Below are 22,107 nucleotides of genomic sequence, written 5' to 3' on the forward strand. Positions count from 1 at the left end.
CTTATTTCAATTATGCATATTAAAATATCTTAATGAATCAAATTCAGTTTACCACTGTGCTTTAGTGGTCTGTTTTTGTTAAGCAAAAGGTTATTTTAAAATAATTTAATTGTCACAATTGTTTCCTGTCTACACAAGGTAAATTCATTAAGCCAGAGAATCTGTAAGTCACTGCGGATGAGGGATTTCACTCTCAGCAGTGAGCATATAGTGAGTTATATAGAGCTCAAAGACAAGGTACAGCAAGTGTATGAGGTTCATATGGTGTTTTAAGAGTTAAATGTTATGTAACATATAAGGAAGAAAAAAAAAACAGTATACTCATAAGATTAATATTTCCAAAAGGGTTCCTCCATTTCGGGTTTCACCTTTTAGTCATAAGTTCTTAAAATAACCATTTTTTTCTTGATTATTTTGATAATCTGAAGAACCTTTTTCCACTATTTCCACTATAAAGAAGTGATCTCACAAGTGGACAATGCTAAATACATGTGTAAATGGTCAAAACGTTTTGTTATCTAATTATTCTTCACTGAAAAAAATGATTATGGCCCCAATTAAATTAAGCGTAATTCAATTTTGCTAGTTTAATCCTTTTAAATTTAGTTTTTGATTTTAATTAATAAATATTAATTGGTTTTATACGAATTACATGCATTTAAATCCAAGCCATGTGAATTAATTAAATTCAGCATGAAAATATTAAGTTGATGCTGTGCGCATGCGCGCAAATGCACATTTTCACAGGCGCCAAAAGGAGTTTCCAGTCTGATTAAACAACCCCACAAACAGCATCACCAGCTCCACTTATTAATAACCAGACTGACTTTATTTCTGTCAGACGTCTACAGAAGATCTAATTGAGAATGAACTAAGGTTTAGATGTTGATTTATTGTTTCATTTGAAGTAACCATGTTAGAGATCAGTGTTTGCTTTAGTTGGGCTCCTGACCCTTGACTTCTGTCTCAGTTTATTTTTCTCTGATTGTTGTAACCATGTGTTTATGAGACATGTTTGTTATAACACAAAATCATAGAGAGAATATTATCGGATATTGGTTGTTATTCAGCATTTTGTTGATGACAATCATCAATAATGGAGTTGTTCAGAGTCAAACATCAGACTAAATAAGTGGTTTATAATTAGTTTGGATGTTTACAATAAAAAACATTCAAAGAGCCAGTGGTTCTGTCATAATCAGTCAAAAAGGACTTTTCAATTATCTTATGCTTATACATCTTTCTTCTATGACAGCAATTAGTCACCTACAGACATAAATAATCTGAATATGAACCTCAACAATGTTGACGAAAAAAGATGCTGCAATGCATGCTGGGTACTATTGTAGTACAAAACTCATCCATGGCTCCCAGCATGCATTGCAGCGTGTTTTTTTTTTTTTTTTTTTTTATTAATAAAATATAAGTACAACCAATTTATAAAATATAAGTACACTCAACCTAAAAAATATATCTGGATTTAGAAAAATTTATTTCGTGCAACCCCTTGACATAATAAAATTAAGTAAAGTCAACATAACATTTTTTTCAGTGTTCTTTGCACAGCGGTACTTCCCTATACTTATCTATTAAGCGGCTCTTGTTAGAAACCTCAGATATCTTTTCTTTGGAGTTTATGAATCTAAAATCCTACCATTGTATGGCAGGGGTGGGGAATGTTTTGGCAAAGCCTTTGTCGTTATCTTTGAACATAGTTCAAGGATCCACAATGTTCAGCACTTCCAATAATAAAGTTCTGTTTGCACTGGCAATATTGTAATCATTTGCCAGCAAAGTCTGTAAAATATTACAAAGACATTTATTTGTTTATATATTAATTATTGTGCTTGCTTTTTAATGTATTTTGGTTTTAGAATTTAAAGTCCCTCCCACATTGTGTCTCTAGCCACTAAAAATCTGAAAAGCAATCTACTTGCTGTCTGTGTCAAAAGCAACCAGTCAATGTATTTGAACTGTGCACAGTGAGACAAACAGAAGTTTAAAGGTACACATCGTCAGTCTTTTTGGCTAGAAAGATGCACTTAGGAATAATTTTATGTCTGGTGATCAGTAAAGTCAATTCTGCACTGCTGGACCAGAGACCATCCGGGAAGAGCAGTTGGACTGGGAAGCTGTTAGTGGTGCCCATGGACGGAAGTCACTGGACAGGGGTGAAAGCTGTGGCAGAAGAGATGGGACGTAGAGGACACACAGTGATTGTGGTGATTCCAGAGATCAGCATGCGTTTGGGTCCAGGCAAACACTACATCACAAAGATATTTCCGGTCAACTATGAGCTGGATTTGCTCAATGAGATATTGACCGAGCATTTCCGTGTAGTGATGAGCCCAGGGCAGTCCCTTCTGAAGAGTGTGACTTCGACAGCTGCCAGTTTCATAAAGATATTTAACATGATGGTCTCTACAAGTGAAAGTCTGTTCAAGAACCAGGAGCTTATAGGGTTTTTGAGAGAACAAAATTTTGATGCTGTTTTAACTGATCCTGCGCTACCAATGGGGGCCATACTGGCATATAATCTATCTTTACCTGCAGTGTTCATGTTAAGGGGAATGCCGTGTGGCATTGACGCTGCAGCCACAGCCTGTCCAGAACCTCCTTCATATGTCCCACGCTTCCATACACGAAACTCAGACCGCATGACTTTTAGTCAACGTGTACTTAACCTTTTTGTGAAAATACTGGAACCATTGATATGTAAATTTGTATACTGGTCCTATGAGAAAGTGACGTTCAACTTCCTGCAGAGAGATGTGAGCCTGACTGAGATCCTGAACACTGGAGCCGTCTGGTTGATGCGGTATGATTTCAACTTGGAGTTCCCCAAACCACTGATGCCCAACATGCAGCTCATAGGAGGAATTAATTGTGAAATAAGGAACCCACTGACATAGGTTAGCATCACCTTCATACTAACTGCATGATACTCAAGGCACAGAGTAGCAACTATAGGCTACTAGATATCCACAAAAATGAACAAATGTTTTAGAATGTAAAGTGGTGAGTCTCAGGATCTCATTATCTGCAGGTGAACCCAGGCTGAAAGTGTGACAAAGGTCCTGGGATCTCAGCCAGAAACAAATGACAAAATGTACTCTATTTAGGTAATCCATTGACAGTGTCATTTTGGGTGAACCTATTTTGTAGCAACATTTGTTGTTAGTCAGATTTTAGAATTTGGAATTAATGTTAGTGGTAGTTTTAGGAGTGGTTTAGAGGCTTGTACGCTATTGAGATTTGGGTTAGCAGTAGGGATAAGGGTTAGAACCTTTATTTATCTGTTTGTTTGAAAAGACTGTTGTTCCATTAAAATGTTGACCCAGGAACATGCCTTACACAAGATGTGTCTTATAGTGAAAAGTGTAAGAATGTACAATAGTTACATTTGGGAGTCACATTGTGTGATAAAACTAGTGTATATTCAAAGACACTTTGCTGGTGAACCGAGGCTGGAAAGGGTGACAAAGTTCCCAGGATCTCAGCCAGTTAAACTAAGCCAAAACGTGTGGGACTTTGGACTACTAAAGTAATTCATTTGTTATATTTATGTTCATCTATATATTTTTTTTTTAGTTTGCCACACAGACTATTAACAACAAATTTGCCATGGCTGAAAACACATAGCAGTAAATACAACAAAGTGGGCCATGTCTGTGTTCTAAACAAAATTTCAGTGACAAAGTATATTTTAATAGTAGTCTATGGGTTAAATCAAGATGGCCCTTTACCCAGAATAGCTGATAAGTAAAGGTAGGACTATGTACTGATTTGCAGCAGTTCTCTGGCTTTACAGAGGCAAATGCATATATGTATATTTCTCATTTTCAGTCCCAGTTTAAAAGAGATAAAATCAAGTACAGTTGTTAGTGTTGAATTTCCACAGAATAGCCTGGTGTTATAAGAGTTTGCAAGCAGCCATGACTGGGTCAATGGATCTTACTGGATAAGTTTGGCACTACATTAGGTGCTTGGAATTTGTGTGTGCAAATACAAATTTGTTGAAAAAATCAGGTTGTTGCTTGTGTCATTTGTACAGACAAAATGTTACACCAGTACATGGATCAGGTCAAAAAATAACAGCTTTATTCCTTTATTTTTACGTTTTTTTTTAGTATAGAAATAGTATAATTTGCAGATTAACTTAGAAACTTTGCTGTTACTAATGCTGTTTGAAGAAATAAAAAAAAAACTGATACCTGATTATCGGGTTTAAATAAAAACAGTAAATGGAAGTCTGAAATAAGAGACCATGAGAGAACCATAGTAAATCTCACTCCTGTTGCTTTTCTTACAACCATTATATAGGTAATTTCCCTTTACTGGCAAAATATACTATGTTGGTACCAGTGTTGTGGAATGCAAATTAGAAAGCATGTGGGACTATTGTTGGTCCGGTTATCTCTTAAACGAAGAAAAGGAGTGGCAGGCTCCTCACGCGAGCTTCTCACCCAAGCTGGGTTTGAGGAGAACGGGGGAGGTGCTGCCGACATGACAATAGTTGCAATTCTTCATTCTTATGGTCTTGAGTTTATACAGCTGGTTGTAAATTAATCATTGAGCATGTCAGACGCTAAATACTAAACCCATGTTTATCCCTGTGAAAAAAATGGTGTATTTGGATATGTACAACCTAGGGTTCTGCTTTGTTGTATTAAGGTGTTTAAAGTAATCCTAATGAATAATGTCAGCATTTGGTTACAGAATATAAAGTTCACAGATTTGTAAAACGCTACTTTTTTATTTATGGCTGTAATGAATAGTGCTGTTTTTTGTTTTGTTTTTCCTTAATTTTTTTGTTGTTGTTTAATATAGAATCCTGTGTAACATTGTGCTGGCAGAGCACTTATTTCCCTTTTCAGGAAATGTTTTTCACATGATTAACATCTGCAAACCAAAAAACGGACAACTGTTGAACCCTCTTGTTCTTCTTTTCACTTTCTCGTTTCACAGTCACACATGAGAGCGTTTAAACACAGCCCCTTTTCCTGGAGGAGGAGTTTTCTCGTCTCCTTTTCTTTCAGTGTTTGTGTCTCTTAGGCAGACCCAGTTATGCTGAAGGAAGGCTGGCTGTGGGGGCTGGGTTCAGGGTTGCTGCTGCTCTGGTTGGGTGCCTGGCTGAGGCCTGCGCAGGGTGGCCGGGTGCTGGTCATGCCTGTTGAAGGCAGCCACTGGCTTAGCATGAAGGTTTTGGCAACAGAACTGGCCCAGAGAGGCCATAACCTCCTGGTTCTGGTGCCTGAGAACAACATCTTAATCAAGAGTTCAGAGCTCTTCCGCACCGAGACCTTCCCAGTGAATATCTCCAAGGAGGAGCTGTCCACCAGCTTGAAAGGATTTCAGGAAGGGGCATTCAAGCGGAGCCCTGCACTGATGGACATCATCATCCAATTGGAGCGTCTGATGAACTACACAGGAACGCAGGTGCAAGGATGCGAGTCGCTGCTTTACAACAAACCTTTGATGCAGAAGCTAAAGGAGGAGAACTTTGACTTGGTGCTCACAGACCCCTTCCTGCCGTGTGGACCTATTATTGCTACCGCGCTTGGTTTGCCTGCGGTCTACTTCCTTCGTCTCATGCCTTGTGGCCTTGACATATTGGCTTCACAGTGTCCTTCTCCTCCATCTTACGTACCTCGGTTTCAGTCTGGTAGCACTGACAAAATGACCTTTGTAGAGCGCATTCAAAATTTCGTCATGAGTGGCGTAGAGCTGGCACTGTGCCGAATAATGTATGCCAGTTTTGATGAACTTGCTTCAAGATACCTGAATGCGGATGTGACATACCAGGAGATCATCGGCCGCGGAGCTTTCTGGTTGTTTAGATATGATTTTACGTTTGAATACCCCAGGCCTATCATGCCAAATATGGTCTTCATTGGAGGCATCAACTGTCATAAGGGTGGCAAACTTTCTGCAGTAAGTAACAGGTGCCTTTTGGATCTGTCTTTTGAATTTGGTCAAATTGTGAAATGCACTTTTACAATGAACTTTTAACATTTTTGCCTTTTATAAATTGATTGTTAATCATAGTTCTAAACATTCAGCAATTAGTGACTACTAGTCCTAAGATGTGATTACTTAAGGTGGATATGTTACTATCTATGGCTGTTTTTTAAAGGTTGGTTTGGGCTCCGTGTCAGTTCTGGAAATATGGGCTAAATTGCTGAGTTTTAACATAGGTGCTTTGTCTCAACATGCATTATTTTTTACCCTCATACAAACATAACCTGTGGTAATATGACTCCTGTCTCTAGGGCACTGGTATCTTAAAGTAACGCAGTGTTCACTGTATTCTTTGGCACCTCCATTGCTTTCGCTCTGTTTTATTTTCTTTGTCAGCTACCCTTCCTCCCTTGAGGACTGAAACAAGAATGCTACAGGTTTTGGGGGTTTATTTGAGCCAGGGGCTATTTTTGTTGGCACAACAATGAGTCCTGAGCTCAGAAAACCCCAGACACTATGTAACTGTATGATGTGTACAAAGCAGAGATATTATATAGGAAAGGCATCGGTGAAATGAAAAGGTTATGTTTGGTGTTGATTAAGGGATAACATCAGCTTTGCTGATGAAGCTGTTTGAGTACAGTACATGATGCAAACATGTTTGCTTATTCTTTGCATTATATATAGTTTATAATGTTAAATTATACATCACAAGGGCATTATTTATTTTTGCCTTATTCTTCTTTTGCAGGAGGTAGAGGAATTTGTCAAGGGTTCTGGAGAGCATGGTATTGTGGTGTTCAGTCTGGGTTCTCTGGTCTCCTCCATGCCAAAGGAGAAAGCTGCCATCTTTTTCGAGGCGTTCAGTATGATTCCACAGAGGGTACGAAAGAGTTGGAACACTATACATTTTAGAAACTACAAACTGGCAGAAAAGCTGTAAATCAAGTTATTCTGGTGCAAAGTTGTCAAACAGGGAGTAAACTAATTGTTTGAACTACACTAATCCCAGGCTTTTAGAGCTATATCTTCTGTGCAAAAATTGTGGAGGTCATGTGGTGCATGACCTGAGCCCATTCTATTCAGCATCTCAGAGGAATGTAGGGTTTATGAGTCAACATTACCCACTTGTTTTTGTCAGCATGTTAAAGTGTAAAACTTAGAGGATGCTGCTCTCAGAGCTTTAGCTATAGTTGGGGAGGAAGTCCAGGAACATCTTGTTCTCATTAAAGTTATTGTGTGTGCTGAAAAGTGAATTTGGATGTTTTCTGTTTGCCAAAATGTGATAAACTACTTTTGTTAACTCTGCCAGGTCAGTTCTGAAGGAAAAAGAATTGTAGATGCTTTTGGTATGTTTTATAATGCAATGGAAATATTGCACCAAAATGGTACTTCTAGTGGTTAAAGGTAGTAATCTAAACTGGTAACTTGGTTCTGTTTAATAACTTTGTATAGCTTCAGTATAGGACTGTAAGTGGAGTAATTGTGAAAAAAACTGTCTGCTGAATATCACTTTTTCTAGGTTCTTTGGCGGTATACAGGTGAGATTCCAGACCATGTCCCAGAAAATGTCAAGGTGATGAAGTGGCTTCCACAGAATGACTTGCTCGGTGAGTTTCTCTGGTCTTTTCTCTTTTTTCCCCTTTGGTACGAAGTTATTTTTCACATTTTGTTTTCCTATCCTCACATATATAGATATACATAGTCTATATTTCTATTTTCATAGTCTATATTGCTATTACTAAAGCATAGTTTTTATTTTTATGTTTCTTACATTGTATGTATGTGTGTATAGTTTGTCTATGCATGTGTACATTTTTGCACTTGACATTTTTGACATTCATTGTGGACAGCAAAGTAAGAATTTCATTGCTCAGGGAAACTTGTTTTCCTCACTGGGTATATGAATCCTTGAATCCTTGCAACATGTATAACCCACCTGGGTGCTGGTTTATTTTTATTTTTTTATTTTAAAGTATGCAATGAACAACTTACTTTTCCCATACCGTATGACATTTAATTGGCTAATTTAATGCTTTGTATATCTAATGTACAAATTCTTCATGCAGCCAAAAAAAAAACAATAGCGTCTTGATTTTATTAATTAATTGGAAAGTAGAGATCTAGAAACCTAATTGAAGTGCTATGGAATAAAATAATTTATTTAATTGCATATACTGTATAAATATGTACTTCAATATAAATATATAGGGAAAAGGATAGGATTTATTTGTAGTTAAGTGACCACTTCAGTTAGATTCAGTTCAAAAGAATGAAGGATTTCATTTTTTTCTTAAAACAAGTGTGTGAGGTCCAGTGTGAGGTAGTACATTTATTGTTGTTAAATCCAGGGATTCACTTGGCTTATCCCTTGGGTAGCAAGTTAAGGATCAGTCAACCATTAATTTCAGCTACAGCATGAATCATTAAACCAAGAACACAGAAGCAGCTTTTGTTGAACAAACTGTGTAAAGTCTGTAATTTGCCTGGCATGTCAGTTATGATTGCAATGACTGGAGGGCAGAAACCAGTTAGACTCATAATGTTAGCTAATCCTATTAACTGTGGTTGTATTGGTACAGATGCTTGACCAATGAGCAATCTGGTCAGCTAAATAAATAAATAGAGAATTTTAAAAGAAAAGGTGTCAGAATATCTATAGTTCTATATAAATACCTGCATGCATAGACACTGATGAACAGTATGTTCTGCCGGTGAGTGCCTACCCTCCATAACAAAGAACACAGATTTGAACAAATATACTGCTAATTTGTTTCAGATATTGCAGCATACAGTACATTATACTACAAAACAAATTAAATCAAAGCTGTATACATTGTATGCATTTCGCATCTAATTTAATGCACTTTTTTTAATTCTAAATGAATTCAGTTTTCACAAGTGTTTTGGTGATCATAAAGCAAAGAGGGATATACCTAAAACAAAGACACTTCACATTTTCTTTTATTATGAGGCAACTTTGTTTACTTATTAGATTTATATGAACTTTTTTATTTGTTTTTCCAGGTTTAAAGAAAAAAAAATATCAGTCAGAGCATATCATAATCTGCTGTATGCGTCAGCCAATTAGTCCTTTTAAAAGCAAATTCTTGTCATTTACCAAAGGTCACTCCAAAGCAAAAGCCTTTATCACTCATGGTGGGACGCATGGAATCTATGAGGGCATCTGTCATGGAGTTCCCATGGTGATGCTTCCCCTGTTTGGTGACCAGGGTGACAATGTGCACCGCATGGCATCTCGAGGGGTGGGAGTGGTGCTCAACATCCATGACATCACTGCAGAAACACTGGTCGATGCTCTCAACACAGTTATTAACAACGGCAGGTGAGAGTTTGATGTTTTTTCAACATCTCTATCATACATATATTTTCTTTTTTATAATACCAATGCATTTCTTTTGCTGTGTTCTGCAGCTATAAACAAAGAATGGAGAAGCTGTCGGCCATACACAATGACCGTCCCATGCAGCCCCTAGACCTTGCAGTCTACTGGACCGAGTTTGTTATGAGACACAAGGGGGCAGACCACCTGAGACCTGCTGCTCATGAGCTGAACTGGTTCCAGTACCACAGTCTAGACGTGATTGGCTTCCTGCTTTTTATTGTGCTGATTGTAACTCTAGCAACATTTAAATGCTGTGCACTTTGCTGGAGACGCTGTTGTAGAAAATCGCTGAAGAGGAAGGAAGACTGATCGTATAAAGATTAAAAAGTGGTATTGCTTAAAAAAACATACATTTTCCATGTCTTTTATTTCAGGTGCCATTATTCATGAGAAGCAACCTGACTTCTGTCACCTGACTACTGAGCCAGTGAATTTTCTCAAAAAGCTGCAGTTTTGTAAAGAGGGAGCATAGATCAATATTTTGAAGCATTTTCAACTGTAAAGAATTGTTTCTTAAGATAACATTTACATTACATTTATTCATTTAGCAGATGCTTTTATCCAAAGCGACTTACAAATGAAGATAGTGGAAGCAATCAAAAACAAAAAAAAAAGAGCAATGATATAAGTGCTATAACAAGTCTCAGTTAGGTTAACACACATAGCATAGGCTTTTAAATAATATAATAAATAAAAAGAAAACAGATAGAATACAAAAAGATTAGAAAGGTAGATTTTTTTTAACAATAGAATTAGAATAGTGAGTGTTAAAGTTAGAGGGTTAAATAAAGATGGAAGATGTGTGTTTTCAGCCGAATCTTGAAGATGGCTAAGGACTCAGCTGCTCGGATTGAGTTGGAGAGGTCATTCCAGCAGGAGGGAACATTTAATGTAAAAGTCCGTAAAAGTGACTTTGTACTTCTTTGGGATGGCACAATCAAGCGACGTTCACTTGCACATAAGTCTGAAGTAACAAATTTAGGTATTAATATTAAGATATTAGTTTATATGCCTTCATTTTGATATCATTGACCACTAGCCACCAGCATTTTTTTTAAATCATTCAGAGCAAACCACTGTAGGCTAAACAAACTGCAGGTTCTAGCTTTCATAACTGGAATCCAGGAATTCTGGTGATGGAATTATTTTAATTAACTTTTGTCAGGATAGATTCTTTGTTTTCTGACATAGGTGAAAGCTGTGAAACATAAATATAAGCTTGTCTAATTTTAATAATGTTTTTTGATTTAACATATATATATATATATATATATATATATATATATATATATATATATATATATATATATATATATACATATAGAAATTGAAAATATTGCTATTGAACCTTATGTTTCATTGACCTTATGATCAACATCAAGGCATTCAACATTTTAAATGAAATTAATATCTTACACCTATTTTCTGTAATTCCCCTGCATAGATTTTCTTTAATTTCACTCCTAAATTACCACCAATCAGTTTTTTTATGAACAGAAAATTATGCACTTTTAGCCTCTTATGATAAACTTGTAAAAAATACAATTCTAAAATATAAACACTTCAAGGTTTTTTTTTCATGAAAAAAAAAAATTCTCACAAATTTTAGTTGCACTTCTCTGCAAACTGGGAAAAACCTGACATAAGTTTCATTTCTACAGAAAGTTATGTGTGGGGTTGTGCAACAAGAGAAAACAATGTTGAACAAAGTCTCTTTTGAAAACGTACTGCTGTGTCTGTAGTTTCTAATGCACTGTGAGCAAAGTAAAATTACAAATCTGCCCTCATACAAGAAACAAATGTACTGCACATTATTGCAAGTCACTAACACTCTCTTAAAAATTTTGGTTATCTATCATGCTCATTAAAGTCACAAAACTCCAGCCTCCTGATACAGTAGTACATAGAACATCAATATATGAGGCTATAAGGATATATTTGTGCTAATTTGCAAATGCATTATTATTGATGTGTATATAATTTTTAATGAAAAAGAAAGACATTTTAAATGGATTACTCAACAAGATTCTCAAAGCTCACAACTTCCATGTTAAAATTGTATTCAACGGACACACGCGATTAATACTACAGCATACAATGTAACTAGATATTTAGCACATGTAAATGTTATGCCAGAGGATGATGGGGTCTGATTCCTCCCAAAATTTCTGTTCGTCAACTAAATAACTCATAGAGTTGCTTTCCTCGCTCCATTCATCTTTTCCTTGCACTTTTGGAGCATTAAGGAATGATTTTTTTGTAAAGCTGCTCTGAGACAATATGTATTTTCAAAAGTGCTATGCAAATAAACTTCACAGACTAATGACTAATAAATTAATTAATGAGGCTCTAGCATTGTAACTGCAACAGAGAACATCATATTAGCTGCCACAGGTAAATGTACATAAATAAATGGAAATATTAATCATATACAAATACTTAAAACACAATGACAAAAAATTTGAGCAGTATTCAGCTATGGTCAGATTATTCATCCACTATATTGACACAAACAATAAATCCATTTACAAAAAAACAACAACAAACAAATACATTGAGTGTTACACGTAAAGTTTCTTGCGTAGTGTGTGTGAGAGTTGAAAGTGGAACTCATTGCCAGGATTTTGTTGATTGTGACCAACCACGTTTCTGTTCACCTCTGCCATGACATCCAATAAAAGCATCTTTCTGCAAATGTAAGAGGAAAATACAGAAATAAGGAGATTTTAATTAGAGATTTTAATTTCCTGAGAACAGCAAAAGCTGAAAAAGATTTAGCATGTACACGTGACCGGACGGCATTTTTCTGTACTAGCAAAATACTTTCCTTGTCACTTGACATCATTCGCAAAAGCCAAAATTCGCAATTTCATTATATGTTCCGTTCTCTTGATGTGTTGCATGAGGGGGTTGTGGAGCTCCCTTGTGACATCTAGTTTAATTAAATAGTGTTTAATTAAGCGCTATTTGAAATGTATGATAAACAGAAGCCATACCTCTCATGTCCCCTCAGTAAGGCGGAGCTTAACTCATGCATGTAAACAGACTGGTGGCCAGACTCTTCCAGCAGCTTTGCCTCTGCTCTGCACACGCTCCAAAGGACATCCGCAGACACTGGGATAGTCCTTGCGTCCACACATTGCCTCCTAGAATAGTAGCATGGTGGCGCATCTGTCTCTAGGTATTCATCGTCCATTGAGGATGTATTTGGGGCTTCAGAGGTCCTGTAGATCAGGGTGAAGAAGAGTTTGGGTTTACCACACAGGGAGGGACACTGGGTTGGGCTGAAAAGCTCCCTGAGATCCTCCAGTCTGATGCCAAGGCGACTAGAGTCCGTAGTCAACAGATGAGTGTCCGTTCCCCTGCTGATGATGCAGCAGACGAAGCGATTGACCTTGTGAAGGATCCTGTCACAGGTCAGGTCTTCCAAGACCTTCTGGGTTTCTTTTAGACCCAGGAGAGAGTGGAGAATGACCCTGAAACCCAGACGCTCAAATGTCTGATTCAACATGTCTGAAAGGACACAATGTAGAGGTTTATGCAAGAGCACATTAAAGAGCTACAAATTCTGTTCCTTTTTACATATTAACTATACTTTATGCCAATATGTAATTAAAGGGAAAAATTAAATGCTATGATGTACATTGTAAATTTCTTTAGAAAATTAGAGGTGGACAATGGGAATTTTTACAAATTTAATCATGAAGAGCACCCCAACCCCGCCCCCCCCCCCCCCCCCCCAAATATTATGACATCATTGTGGTTGACAGCAAATTCACCGAAAAAACCTAGGTCAAACTCACCACGTATTTCTCATTTAACTCTTAACACACACTCTATATCACTTTCATTTTACTTGAAAGTACTTAATTATGACAGACACTTACCTCCATCAAACCCAACACAGTCAATAATCATACACAGACCCCTCTGCTCAGGATTCATTTCATACTCCTCCATAAAAGCCTAGCAGACAGACAGTGGGAGGAACGTCTTATAACCTACTCAAATAAAATAACCATCAGAAAAGACAATAGATTTTGATTACTATTTACAGTATTTGTCAAGTAAGAAGCTGATTTCTTGCCTCTTGATGTTGTGTCCCTGTTTCAGGCACTGAAAGCTTCAAATTTTTCAACTCTAGAAAAAGACCACAAACAAGTCTTTGATGTTACTCACAGCTACTATATATATATATATATATATATATATGTATGTATGTATGTGTGTGTGTATATAAACACTAACAAAAAGTCACCTTGAGAACAGCACTGTGATTGTTTCACTGGTTGAACAGGAGACTGACGTTGCACATGGGTGAACTGAAATGAAGGAAAAGAGAGAAACATTAATCCTAATGTAACATACTGTATCTATCTATTCAATACAGAAATGTATTTCTTTAAAATGTATGTCTAACCTTAAAAGAATCCTGAACCCTCGGGACTTCACATGGTACATTCTGACCTGATTAATTACAAATTAATTCTTTAGATTTAATTATGCATTCATTTATTTACCTATTCTTTGAAATATTTAGGTGGGGCACCACTCAAGCTTGGTAACTGGAGCCATGGAAAAAAAGCATCTACAAATGTCAAACACGGGTGCACTAAGTGTTTCATGTCAGGTTTTTGTCACAATTAAAATCATTCAGAGCTGCAATCCAATCAATTAATCAGACGTAATGTCACACAGAAAATCTACTAAGAACTTGAGTTTATTCTAGCTTATTAAGAGTCCCTGAGGAAACCAGATCTTTTTTTTTTTCACTTTTAGGTGACAAGAAATTCAAACAAGAACAAAAACCAAAAGAAAAGTTATCTAAGAAATGACTGACCTCTATTCTTGTATGCCTGAATCCTTTTGACAAGGTCCATTCTGTGAATGTTCCTCAAACACTGTTCAAGCAGGTCGAGTTTATCACAAGATACTTCATCTAACTTCTCCAACTCCACCACCACATCTAAAAAGCTCTAGAAATCAAATGAAATGAAACAAACATGAAATAAACATTGACATTACACAAACCTCATTAGAAATGGAAAAGGACTTTGGATCTTGCTATATGCACATTTATGTTCATTTCAGTTTTCTTGTACAAATATTCTAAAGGTTTAACATGTACTGTCTCCTGTCTTACAGTAGCTCTATTGAGCCTTTCTTTGGGCAAGGTACTGCTCAGTAGAAATTTAAGAGATTGCAATTCCTCATCCTCCAGGTTTTCACTCACATCTGCCATTAGAACCCTGTGTGAATGAGATCAATTCAAAATACACACTTTCAAGTGGGTGAAAATAACATTCATGGTTACTACTGCATGGGTTTTTGCCAAGAGAGTGCTCTAATAACCACAAAAACATAAATGTCAGGTTCTAAAATGAGGCTTTTCATTACCATAATTATTAGTTTCATGCTTTTCTCATCCAAGAAGGAAATATCTCAAACATTGAGATATGCTATTAAGAATGAATAGCATAAATTACCTGTAATCTGAGAGGAAGCCTCCCTTCTTCACAATTCCTTCTACCTGTTGTCTACTGGTGCCAAAAACCTTCTTTAGGATATCAAAGCGTTTCAACCGGAACATGAGCTCCATCAGCAGGGCATCACCAGCTTGAGATTGGCCTGCTTGAGTTTGTGTCTGTTTGGCAAATGCCAACAAAGCTCCTCTAAAATCTTCCACACAAATGTTGTTAAACAAATCTGTACAAAGGTACCATAGGGTCTTACACTCCTCTTTTTTAAGAGATGCAGTTACTTTGTTAACCGTGTTGGAAAATCCATCCGCCATTTCACTGTATGATCCTGTATAGTTTGGGTCAGTTTAACAGCCGGGAGTATGGAATTTTATTATGCATTTTAAACATATATTTGTTTACTTAAAAGTGTGTGTGTGGGGGGGGGGGCTATCTGACCCTTTTTTCTTGAGCTATTATCGAATGAAAATTGCATTTATCATGCCATTGAAAAAATAAATCCACTTTAGCCTCATTCATCACATTCTAGAAATCATCAATAGCCACTTTGGATTTACACCTGTAAATGACAAAGCACACCATTAAGATTTTTTTTTCTTTTTTTCAATGAATGTGAACAAAAGGAAGACAGCCACTTGGGCCAGACTTACCATCAATGTCCTTAATTTAGAGAGCCAAAGGTTTTGTTGGTGTTGCCCGCATACAGGCTTATCTTCTGGTGACACTAAACAGAAAAAAAGAAATGTAGCACATAAATAAATGCAATATCATAACGGTATTAGAACTGGTTATCCTGCATAGGCTACAAAGTGCATTTAAAACTCTACATAAACTTTACATTGAATATGAGGGTGGTTTGACTTCCAGGGGATTATATTGCATTTAGGACAACATAGTTCACGACTTTTGCGTACAGAATCTTGGTATCAAATTCAAAAGTGAAACTAGCCTTCCAGAAGAATTTAAGGGGAATTCCATCAAGGACTCGCTCGCTTTCCGTTTGTCTCTAGTGAAGTAATTTGATTCACGTTCATGAGTAAATTATAACAGATATCGTATAAAATAAAATTAATAAACAGACGGCGACGACGGGTACACCAACAAATGCTGAGGGGATATTCATGACCAAATATTAATATGCGCAAATGTCTCCTCCACAGATCAAACTGTCTCAAACATGTTTTTTATGTATATTGAACGAAGCGTAGCTGTTTACTTGATCAAAAAGCGCGCTTCCGTTATGCATTAACTGTAGTCAGGCAACAGAATGGCGACGTCATACACACGCACTTTTCCATCACGGTTGTCTAATCGTGCAGAGAACGGATTTTAATCGTTCCGTGACGTTCCAGGCTCACGTGCCGGAACCATACCTGACAGTTCTTAGAACCGTTCAGCCCGATAGTGCAAAAGCGGCTCATGAAATTCAATTTCTTCGAACTGTTCAAATGATCCGTTTCGGCTCGAGCGATTCGTTTGCGCCTTTACTGTGAAAAGATCCGACTCAAAAAATTTATTTCATACACGAACATGGTACTTTGATTACACAAGAGCATTGTCCTTTTAGCGTTAGGGAGGAGCGCATAGTTATATGCCAACACCATCAAGTAACCACCGATAAAATAAGATGGATATATTTTGTTCAAAAAGCACAAACTTCGCCACTACGTCCTCATGCGCCACGCAACAAGCTCAAATTACCTTTGTTTGTGCAACTATCTATTTTAAATGGTATGAAGAGTTAATACTATAAACAAACATTAAAATATTAGCCTACCGTTGACACTGTGTGGCTTCATCTCCATGATAAGAACGCCTTAACATTCAGTAGGCTTTCTGAAATCATCTATCTAGGACTCAAAACGCCACGCACAAGGCCACGCCCTCAAATGACATAGGTTACACTACAGTCCACGCACTTTCAGTCGTTACAGTTTCACATACTCATTCTAATCTAAAGCATATTTACTTCTTACTTCTCATTGCGCTTATTTAATGGAGCCTCTGTAACAGACCTATTGGAGGGTAAAGGGAGGGAATGCGTGTTGACAAGCCGCAATAACAACATTATGATTTTTTTTTTTTGTAGGGTTATTAACTTGTATATCACTATGGCACAGCTTAGTAAATCGAAAGGTTTGAACTTTTTTAAAAGTAGCAAAAAATTATACAACTTAAACAACAAACAAAAAATTATTTATTAGAAATTGTTAACAATTAAATTAGTTTATGATGTAAAAATATTGTGACAGGAGACAATAATTCATAATGCTATTCAAGTGTTGTTTGTGTAACATTTTTAAGGCTGGCCTAAACGCTAAAAGACATGTCAAGGTCTTGTAATATGAGCAGCATGAGGAGTGTTTTTATTTGTATAACAAGGCAGTTGTAAAAGTCCCCAAAGATAAACAAAAAGCAATAATCTCTTGTGCAACAGACTGAAGCTACTGATGATTACAATAACCCCTTCAAAAGTCGGTTTATATTAAAGCTGCTCATTTGCAGATATAATACAATAATGTAAAGGCTTTTAATAACTGCATAATTGCAATATTTCAGATATAAATGTACAACCTTAGAGCAATTTTGTCTTTAGGTATTTTACATTTTTCTTCAAATATTACAGATTATTCAGTTCAGATGCATAGATCTCTGCTAAGAGAGTTACAGGGTTACACACTTTATGGGGAATACGTTTTCAATTACCATGGGAAGCCTGCATTTAGAAACTATACAGTACAACAGTATGCCTACATAAACAACAGATTGTAAATGATGATTGTATATGAAGAGGAAATGACTGCTGTGATTCATACCTCTTCCTCAGAGCTGAACTATCTATTGGAGTTGAGTTTTTGAGGTGCAATATGAGAACCAGACACCACCCCATCTGAAGTAGATGTATCATCCAATAATCTGTGAATGTCCTCTTAAAAGGTTTTTGAAATGTAAGATGATCTTCTGGGACAACTAAGCCATTATCCTTAATGCTTGTAAATCAGTCTGTGGTTTTTAATGGCTGATATCCTTGGTGAGCACTATTATAGCACCATTGTTGTTACATCTGTGGAAATACAAAGCATTACACTGTTTCAAACACAGCAATTCAGTGATTTGGGACCCATACTTGGATATAAACTAATGACAACTCTTGGTTAGCCTAACACAGTACACATAGCATGATATATATATGGACTCTCTTTTGCCTATGAACTGCCTTAATTCTTTGTGGCATAGATTCATCAAGGTGTTGGTAACATTCCATATTGACATAATAGCATCACGCAGTTGCAGATTTGTCGGTTGCACATCCATGATGCGAGTCTCTCGTTCCACCACATCCCAAAGCTGCTCTATTGGGTTGAGATCTGGTGACTGTGGAGGCCATTTGAGTAAAGTGAACTGATTGTAATGTTCAAGAAACTTCTTTCAGACAAATCCAATCGGAGTTATATTAAAAATGGTCCTGGCCCCTCCAAGCCTTTCGATTAGGGCAAGCATGTGTTGGTTATGAACAGTTCAGAACACGTGAAATAAAGTGTGTGCAGTGCATCCGTAATAAAATGTCCTCCACACGGCTCCGGGGGATGAATATAGGCCTTCTGTGGCGAATCCATGCATTTTTGTAAGATAAATATCCATATTTCAAATGTCGTACGCAGAAGGCATGCAGGTGGATGGTGTAGAACATGTCTCTTGCCTCTGAGAAATGAAGGAGCAAAGGAAACAAAGTTTCCTTACTTTAGCAAAAGAAAAATCTCCTCTTGGCTTACAGTATATTGAAATTCTCCTAGATTTTTCTTTAACCCTCTGGAGTCTAAGGGTATTTTTGGGGCCTGGAGAAGTTTTGTCATGCCTTGACATTTGTGCTTTTTTCAGTTTCTTATAAATATCTAAATGGGTAAAGACTAATCTCACTGTAATCAGCACAAACTGGGCTGTAATAATATGTGAAATGCATGTATGTACATGATTGTGTTTTTGAGAAAAAAAATATTATGCGTGGTTAGTGAAAAACGAAAAATGTTAAAACGCTTGAATAAGGCAAAAAAACAGATAAAGAACAATGGTTCCCGGGATTTTTGAGAACTGGAGCTTGCAGCCTAGAATTTTTCTTTCTTAATTATGTGAATATCATCTTGTTTACTCACTCACAGAAAACAATATATTGATTTAAATTTTCTAAGACACTTTTTGTTGGTAAAAGTCATATGCGAGTAGGTGTCAACTACCATGAATATCATTGTGATTTACACCTGAGAAGACAAAGGCCTGCATAATGAGCCATTCAGTCATCTGTGCCACTGTGAGTGAGGAGAAGAGAGAATGTGAGAACAAAATAAATCTATATAATTTTATGTTTGTAGTTTATTAAGAATATATTTAATTATCCCACAACATAATTTAATAACCACTTGGGGGAGCAGTTAAACAGTTTATTAGAAACAATCAAAGCTGACTTTCAAACAAATTGTTTGGCATGCTTACTCCAGTCACACAATCCTTCAGAAATCATTTTAACAATCTTATTTTCTACAAAAAAAAAACAAAAACGTTTGTTGTTATTATTATCATCATTATTATTAATGTTGAAAAGAGCTGAGAATATTTTTCTGGGGTTTTAGGGGGAATAAATGGAAAGAAAAGCATTGTTTTTACATTTGTTACATTTATATTATTTACATCAAGCTTTCGAAGGGTATAGTGTTATATATTGTTATTGAAACTTCATAATGTTTCACTTGATTATACATTTAGTCAGGAATTATAGTTTGGAAAAAGTCTAACTAGTAAAATGTTTACACGTTATGTGAAAACTAGTACAAGTATATAAATAAATAAAAAGAGACTTACTCATGTTTATGATCTCTGCTGAATAAAGTGCTTCATTCTTTTTTTCTGAGGAAATCCATTTCTCAAATCCTCAACCACATCACATCTTTTTGGGGTGAATTATGTGTTATTCCTCTCATCGCGAAGCAAACAGTAAAATAAAAAAAAACTTGAACAGTCTCGCTGCTTTTTCTTCTGTTATGGGCGTATTCAAGCTGCGAGCTTCAGTTTGAATCTGAATAGCGCGTTCGGCGCGGGGGCGTGGTCACATTAGATATAATGAAGGGAGACATGAAAAACAGACATCGCGTTGTTTTCATATGGATTACTTTATCACAGAATATCTGTTTTCGGCGGCACTTGTTTAGTTTAAAAAAACACATGTCAAGCTTTCTATAGATATCTCTCTCATGTATTTTCGTTGAGTATTCACGGAGTTACAGTTCATTTAAATGACGTATTTGTAAAAGAAGATCAGCGCAGACAAAGGCTGCAGACAGCGCACCTTGTTTGTTATCTTTATTTTATAAGTGCACAAAGTTTTGTTGTTATTATGTCTGTATCCAAAAAAAGTAGACCCTTTACAGATTCGATTGATGTATTGCTCTTATCTGTACGATTAAAACTGAAAGTGTAATTTACAGACATGGGGACTTGTGACTTGGTGACTTGGACTCGAGTCGACTCGAGTCGCTATTTTTAAGACTTGTGACTTGACTTGACAAAAAATAAAATACTTGAGACTTGACTCGGACTTGGAAGTTAAAGACTCGGGACTTGACTTGACTTGAGACAGGATGACTTGAATGACTTGAGTGTTAATCACATTATGTTTTCAGTTTGAATATAAAATATATAAATTATTTTTAAAAAATAAAATTGATTACTCAGCTGGAGCGCAGGCTGAGAATCGCGTTGTCATGTCATGACATCATCAGTCATGCCCTCTCTACCTTACGCAGACCACGCCCACTTAGATCAGATATCACATCACATCAACATCTCAGCTTGAGGGGTACTGTGGGTCATCGCTTTTGTCGTCAATAATTCGCGCCTAAAAACGCGTGGAAATCGCTAGTCGCGCCGCTTTCTCATTGTTTCCAAAGCGCTCGGGCAGTTGCGCCCCTGAGGCGTCGAGCGTGTCGCACCGCGTGCGCGTCGCGACCGCGTTGCTTCCATTATGAGCGCGCATACCGGTGGCGCATACATGGTGGGGTAGGCCACATCGTGCTCGGCTTGCAGACAAGACTCTCGAATCTTATATTTTGCAAGTGCAATACCTTGTAATAGAGGTAATGACTTACGGACGTACTCTGAGAGAGAGATTGTGTGTGTGTGAGAGAGAGAGTGAGAGAGAAACACACTCGTGCTTCACCTGATGAAGGAAACCCAAACTGAGTCTGACTCCAATCACAACCCCAACATTCAGAAACTAATTGACAAAAAATCTGAAGTATAATTATGAGGAAAAATGAAAAAAATGAATTTGAGCTCCAAACCAAACTCCAGTGTTATTCGGCCCTAAACAGAACCACAAAACTGGCAAATTACTTATCACTAAAGCCATTAAAAGAAAGATAAATCCTTTCAAAATATCGACTCAGTGATCATGATTTGGAAATAGAGATTGGTAGACATAAAAGATCCTGGCTACCGAGAGAAGAGAGGCAAACACTGTGAGCTGAATCAAACAGAGGATGAGAAACACTTCCTTCTTGTCTGTCCCAAATACAGCACTACAAGAGAAAACATTCTTCCCACAGTTTGAAGCTTTGAATCGTTCATTCTTGTCTCTAAATGACTCGGAGAAACTACTCTATATACTTGGAGAGAATGAGATGGCAGTCACAATAGCTACTAAATATTTTATACACCATACACACCATACGAAAGGGATCATTTATTGTATTCAACTGTTTTATTTTATTTTCTTAATTCTATATAATTACTATTATTAATATTAGAAATATTATCTGCTGCTGCTAATTTTATTGTATTTTATTGTAATCATATTTTATTCTGTATCTAAATGCTAAATTTGGCAATACTGTAACTCAAATGTCATGCCAATAAAGCAACTTGAACTTGAACTAGATAGAGAGACAGAGAGGAGAAATGTAAGAAAGTTTAATGTTGTATGTAAACTGTGTTTGAGGGGAAGTTGTGGCCTAATGGTTAGAGAGTCGGACTTGCAATCGAAGGGTTGTGAGTTCGAGTCTCGGGCCGGGAGTTATTGTGGGTGGGGGGAGTGAATGTACAGTTCTCTCTCCACCTTCAATACCATGACTTAGGTGCCCTTGAGCAAGGCATCGAACCCCCAACTGCTCCCCGGGCGCCCCAGCATTAATGGCTGCCCACTGCTCCGTGTGTGTGTTCACTGCTCTGTGTGTGTGCACTTCGGATGGGTTAAATGCAGAGCACGAATTC

The 22,107-nt window shown here is 36.9% G+C and overlaps 2 protein-coding genes across 2 annotated transcripts; one reads left to right on the plus strand and one right to left on the minus strand.

Annotated features, from left to right (window-relative positions):
• Window positions 1–4,795: 4,795 nt before the first annotated feature.
• On the plus strand, window positions 4,796–9,715 carry LOC132119568 (UDP-glucuronosyltransferase-like). The gene is made up of 5 exons (XM_059529638.1): window positions 4,796–5,934; window positions 6,713–6,844; window positions 7,484–7,571; window positions 9,088–9,307; window positions 9,397–9,715. The coding sequence occupies exons 1-5, from the start codon at window positions 5,068–5,070 to the stop codon at window positions 9,674–9,676; spliced, it is 1,587 nt and encodes a 528-aa protein (XP_059385621.1). The 5' UTR covers window positions 4,796–5,067; the 3' UTR covers window positions 9,677–9,715.
• Window positions 9,716–11,849: 2,134 nt separating this feature from the next.
• Window positions 11,850–16,745, minus strand: LOC132119569 (CASP8 and FADD-like apoptosis regulator). The gene is made up of 11 exons (XM_059529639.1): window positions 16,625–16,745; window positions 15,498–15,571; window positions 14,854–15,406; window positions 14,511–14,616; window positions 14,208–14,343; window positions 13,788–13,834; window positions 13,626–13,689; window positions 13,455–13,507; window positions 13,255–13,333; window positions 12,364–12,880; window positions 11,850–12,055 (listed from the first exon to the last, which is right to left on the minus strand). Exons 3-11 carry the CDS (start codon window positions 15,159–15,161, stop codon window positions 11,929–11,931), a joined length of 1,437 nt encoding a protein of 478 aa, XP_059385622.1. The 5' UTR covers window positions 15,162–15,406; window positions 15,498–15,571; window positions 16,625–16,745; the 3' UTR covers window positions 11,850–11,928.
• Window positions 16,746–22,107: the final 5,362 nt, after the last annotated feature.

The sequence above is a fragment of the Carassius carassius genome, chromosome 38, assembly GCF_963082965.1.
Source record: "Carassius carassius chromosome 38, fCarCar2.1, whole genome shotgun sequence".
Classification (NCBI taxonomy): Eukaryota; Metazoa; Chordata; class Actinopteri; order Cypriniformes; family Cyprinidae; genus Carassius; species Carassius carassius.